This window comes from Lygodium microphyllum, chromosome 23 (genome assembly GCF_053477565.2).
Source record: "Lygodium microphyllum isolate KBCC chromosome 23, Lygodium_microphyllum_v1.1.10, whole genome shotgun sequence".
NCBI classification, from domain to species: Eukaryota; Viridiplantae; Streptophyta; class Polypodiopsida; order Schizaeales; family Lygodiaceae; genus Lygodium; species Lygodium microphyllum.
Genome location: NC_141157.1, coordinates 8866155 through 8871149, shown reverse-complemented (window position 1 = coordinate 8871149; position 4995 = coordinate 8866155). Strand labels below are relative to the sequence as shown.

Below are 4995 nucleotides of genomic sequence, written 5' to 3'. Positions count from 1 at the left end.
AAGGTTTTCAGTCAGCACCTCACAGTTCAATAAATCTGTCAAATTCTGGTCACTACTTTGCACATTCTTCACCGAACTCAGTAAGTACTGGGGCAGGCTTCTTTACATTAACCTCGGATTACAGACCATGTTGACGTAAAGTGTTGTCTTTAATCTTATGTTATTTACTGCCTCTTTAAATTAACAAAAAACGAAACCATAGCACAGACATAGACTGCTCACATTATGCAGTCATCGATTACTGTTCGCTGTGGGACTCGGGAGACTTTTCGTAACAACTCCTCCTTGTAAACATAAAGCAATTCGCAAACAAAAATAAACTGCTATCCCCTTTTGTTGCTTGAGCAAGATAGTTGCATGTCCAGTAGAGCCAAAAAGGACACAAGTAACTGCTGAAAATTGAATGACATTCAGTATTGAGGGCAAGGTTGTAACTTGTACAAAATGGGGTATCTGCAAGTACTCAGCAATATCTTTATAGATTCAATGTTGACCTAAGAGCTGCAGGATGAAGAGTGTGTATAAGTGTGAGCCACTAAGTTTAATGAATGGGAAGATCAGCAGTGACCACGGGTTACCAATGAGATATTTCACTTAATACAAATATCTAGCTAGGTTTGGCTTCAGTCATGAGATTGTTCCAGTAATCTCCAATGTCAGCAGCAGAGCAGCTGGGATCAATGCTCATAATCATAGGGGCCGGAGGTGGCCAGTTGATCAGTGGCAGCTGCTGAGTCGAACTCGATGAAGGAGATGTGGTGGCAGCCTTTGTCAAGTTCAAGCTGGAGTTAGGGTTGGTACAATCGCTAGCTGAGGATCGATGAACATCAATCAAGCCCACCAGAAGTTGGTCACCTGAGTTATGCTGAACGTCCTCATCGTTACCATCAGTGATATCATAATCAGCCATTTGGAAGAGCCCCGCAAAGGGACTATTTGGATCTTTATGCTCGCGAATGATGTTAGGAGTGGTTGTTGTGGGGTCCACAATGGTATCGATGCTGAAAGCCAGAGCCTGCCCGTGACTGGAACCGCTGCTGCTGTTCATACTACCCTTCTCAGCAAATTTCAGGGCACCCGCTGCAATATAGGAAACTTGCCCTTGTTGCTCTTGCGTTGCCAGCATGCAAATTTTGTCCTGATCACCGCCTACTCCCTCTTCCTTCACAGTCTTCATAGCGCAATCGGTACTGATGCACTCGACCGTCAACATTTCTTTGGTCTCATCAGCAGCAGCTTGAATTTGCCGCTCACACTTCACCAGCGAGTCATTGCAGGACTCTCCTGGCGGCGTACTAGCAGAAGCTGATGGAGATGAACTGGGATTTATCTCTGTACCTACTCCGCCTACGCCCTTGACTTGGATGTCCTCATCGACAATGATGATAGTGCGAGAAGACATACCCTCAGCTTCTTCACCATTGGTGTTGTAACTAAAAGCGGCTGTACCTCCCCGACTGCAGGTTCGTCCTTCTTCGGCCTCTTTTTCCTTTATTCCGTCGAAATCCAGCATCATTGGCTCAGCGCCATCGGCATAGCTTGGGATTTCAGAACTCAAAATCAGCTCCTCATCCTTGTTCTCTTTCTTCACATGATTGTTGCCCATGAGCATGTCTACGTCGTCCTTCCACACGACAGCAGCACTTGTATATTCAGATGACTTGCTTGTGATAAGCTCGTCTGCTTTGCCCATACATTGCGCAGGAGCTGCATCATCAAACTTGAGCGCGTGATGATCAGTACCTGCCTGATCTCCCTCTGCGATCAAATTCGAGGTCCTGGCCACATGCGAGGAATCTTTGTCAGCACGACTAGAAGCTTCCGGAGCTGAGTTGGACGTAGAGTCAGAAGCTGTGGGATCATCATCATCATGGTCGAGGAACGGCGCCTCATCAAATGGCATGCAAGCAGTCCAAGGGAAACAGCCACCGACGAAGCTGGACTCAGAAGGGCTCGTAATGAGAGGAGAGGCCGTATAACCGGAGAGGGAAAAGTGATCGGCACAAAAACCTGAAAATGCATCGAGTACAGGCGCATCAGGACCCGCTGGGGCTGCTATACAATCCAATGGAAACTGGCCGCCGACCCGAACAGATGTCGTTAAATAGTCTATTCCACCAGCATTACTATGTAAGCAGCAACTCCCTGGAATGGTCATTGAAGTAGAGGAGCCGCAGCTGCTGCTTCTGCAAGTCGAGGAGTAGGGGAAGGAGGAGAAGCTACCTAACTGGCGCGAGATGTGGTGGTTATTAGACGCCGGCAGCTCCCAGCTGGTTCTGTTGTCAGGGATGCAGGTGAAATCGAGGCGGCAATACGGATAATTAGGCGCAGTAGAATGAGAGGAGCCCGGGGCGCTAAATCTACTGGCAATGCAGGAGGAGCCGACGGCAGCTTGCACTGGAGCTGATCGACTAAATGCGTCGATAGGCGCGGCCCGAGAATCGGAAGCCGCCCGCAAGAAGAAATCAGGAGAAACCATCGTGCTATCAAGAGCCGGCAGCATATTATAGGCGTTGGGCAGGAAGCGGCTGGTGGTGGTGCTGCTGCTGCTACTGCCGCTGCTTCGGGAAGTAACTGTAGTATTAGTACTTTCTGGCGACTCGCTTTTGACATTGTTGATGCGGGATGGGGGCGATGACAACGATGAGGAGGAATTACTGTGTGGTGATAATAACGCGGAGGGGGGAGAGGAGAGGGAGGCCCCGCCGCGATCGGCTGCTGCTGCTGCTGCGGCCGCCGTCGCCGCTGCCACTGCGGCCTCTCGCAGCTGCTTGGAGCGCTGGCGGTGCTCCTGTGCGAGCCTTGCCTCCGCCTCCAAGCGCGCACTCTGCCATTGCGCCATATGACTGTCCGCCATCAGATTGGTCGACGATGACGACGAAGATGATGAGGAATTACACGCCGACGTGCAACTGGGGGGAAGGTAATTGTTGAGAGCGGCGTCTTCACAAGCGTAATTGTGCTTGGGCTTGTGTGTCACCGGATCGATTCCCATGTGTACCAGCCTCTTCTTCAAGTGCGTATTCCAGTAGTTCTTGATCTCATTATCTGTGCGCCCTGGCAGGTGCGCAGCAATCGCAGACCATCTGCGCCGCACATAATTATCAATACACTTTTGACACTCTTGACTTAATCCGATAGAAGTAAGAAGCACCACTAAAGTTATAAACAGTAATGGCTAGCAAACCTGTTTCCCAAGATCGCATGAAACTGAATGATTGTTTGCTCTTCATCCGATGAAAATTTGCCCCTCTTGATGTCTGGCCTCAGATAATTCGTCCACCGCAGTCGGCAACTCTTCCCGCATCTCAAAAGACCTGCCAACATCGATCTTATAGATTATATACTTGTAATCGGCAAATTAACAGTAAAACAACGTACTACCAAAACCAAAGTCTTTTGTAACCTATATAGCACAGAAGAAATGATCTGTCGCAACCTGCTTGCTTTGGGAGAGCTCGCCAACTGCCATGGCCATGCTCTTTGATGTAAACGATCAATTTTTCATCTTCATCAGGTGTCCAAGGGCCTTTCTTCAAGCCTACCTTGTCGCAACAAGGAGCGCGCCCCATTGAACCGTTCAGCCTCGAGGAAGGCCAGCGGGAAGAAACGGAGGTTCAAGGAAGGAAGTAGAACCATGCAGATGAGAGTTGGTTGTGCAGCGACAATTTGAAAGAGGACGAAATGCAGAAAAAGAGAGAAGAAGAGAGGCAGAAGCCTCAAGAGGCGCAGCGGGAAGAGAAAACGAGCCTCGGCTGAACGATACGTTCCAAAGCCGACCGGACAGGAGTGAAGAAAACAAACAGGAGTAAAGACCAGGCCCGTGCAGCTGCCTCTAGGCTAGGGGAGCCTGGAGGAGAACTTAGAAGAGAAACAGGGAGACACAGAGAGAGAGAGAGAGAGTCGGACGCGACGTTTTTTTGGGATGTGCTGAAATTCACCAAATGCACAAGCGGAGTGAAAATCGCGAGGCAGGCTGAATTCTAGCAAGGTCTGCTGCTCATCTCTGTAGACTGTCTCCTTTCTGTTCTTTCTGGAAGTGGAAGGACCCATCGGAGGACTCGGTAGTAAAGCTGAAGTAATAGTCTAATAGTCTAACTCTAATAGAGATGGCGAGCAGAAGAAGCCGACTGTCATCAGTCGCATCATCATCTCACGTGATAATGACGCAGGAGCCAATGGCATGCTATGCATAATGCCACACCATAACTTCCCGAGTCAACTAATTATCGCTTTTAAAAATTAAATTTCTTTTTACAAAGGAGAAAAGAGTAATAAGAAAAGCTGGCAGGACTGAATGATGGCTACTGGGAAGCCTGGCTTGCGATAGATTTCAGTGTTAAGGTTAAAGATTGGTTGGCATGCTACTCTTCTGACGATGAGATGTGATGATGCCAGCATTTTTGGTGGGTTGCTAAGCAGCAGAAAGAGCTGTTGCTCTTTGGCTGGATCGCTAGCTACTAGCTAGCCATAAGCATCCAACAATTCATAACGCCACTGTTCCCTCTGATGTGGCATCAAACGTTCGCCAATGTCTTGTTTGTCGCATGAAAGAGAAAGGGCGGGGATGGATGGCTTTCTGCACAAAATGCAGCTGGAGAAAAGCTCGCTTGTTCATGTCACATAAAAAGCTGCCTATCTGCGTCACATGCTCTGTGCTTTTCTTTTCATTTCACAGAAATTCCGATTAAGGCTACTGATAATAACGGCTTCGTAAGTGGGGAAAATACTACAAGACCGGAATCCCAGATTTGAATATCTTAAATACTGCATTCACTTTTGGCGGTGGGCCAAGGAGGTTGCCCGTGTTTTAGAGGGCACGGAAAGGCAGAGAGAGAGAGAGAGAGAGAGAGAGAGAGAGGCGGGGTGGGGGGCCTTAAATGATTTCATGTGCACTGACCGCGGGCGGCAACTGGCAAAGCAAGCGGGGCGGCGAGGGGACTGCTGCAATCGATGCGAATTTTGGTTTTTACAAAAAATGAAAAAAACTCCTCA

At 48.7% G+C, this 4995-nt stretch overlaps 1 protein-coding gene across 2 annotated transcripts; it reads right to left on the bottom strand.

Moving 5' to 3' along the window:
• Positions 1–372: 372 nt before the first annotated feature.
• LOC148015859 (uncharacterized) lies at positions 373–4559 on the bottom strand. 2 transcript variants are annotated; one of them, XM_087664857.1, is made up of 3 exons: positions 3407–4559; positions 3188–3317; positions 373–3086 (listed from the first exon to the last, which is right to left on the bottom strand). In XM_087664857.1, exons 1-3 carry the CDS (start codon positions 3570–3572, stop codon positions 608–610), a joined length of 2775 nt encoding a protein of 924 aa, XP_087520983.1. In that variant the 5' UTR covers positions 3573–4559; the 3' UTR covers positions 373–607. The 2 variants fall into 2 exon arrangements, with proteins under 2 accessions (XP_087520983.1, XP_087520984.1); XM_087664858.1 differs by having other exon boundaries at positions 3440–4557.
• Positions 4560–4995: the final 436 nt, after the last annotated feature.

Excerpts from the sequence above, each read along its gene's own strand:
- LOC148015859 (XM_087664857.1), bottom strand. The coding sequence starts at position 3,572 with ATGGGGCGCGCTCCTTGTTGCGACAAGGTAGGCTTGAAGAAAGGCCCT. Across the intron at positions 3,318-3,406 it reads ATTTCTTCTGTGCTATATAG|GTCTTTTGAGATGCGGGAAG; the intron begins GTTACAAAAGAC and ends CGATGTTGGCAG. Across the intron at positions 3,087-3,187 it reads CATGCGATCTTGGGAAACAG|ATGGTCTGCGATTGCTGCGC; the intron begins GTTTGCTAGCCA and ends TGTGCGGCGCAG.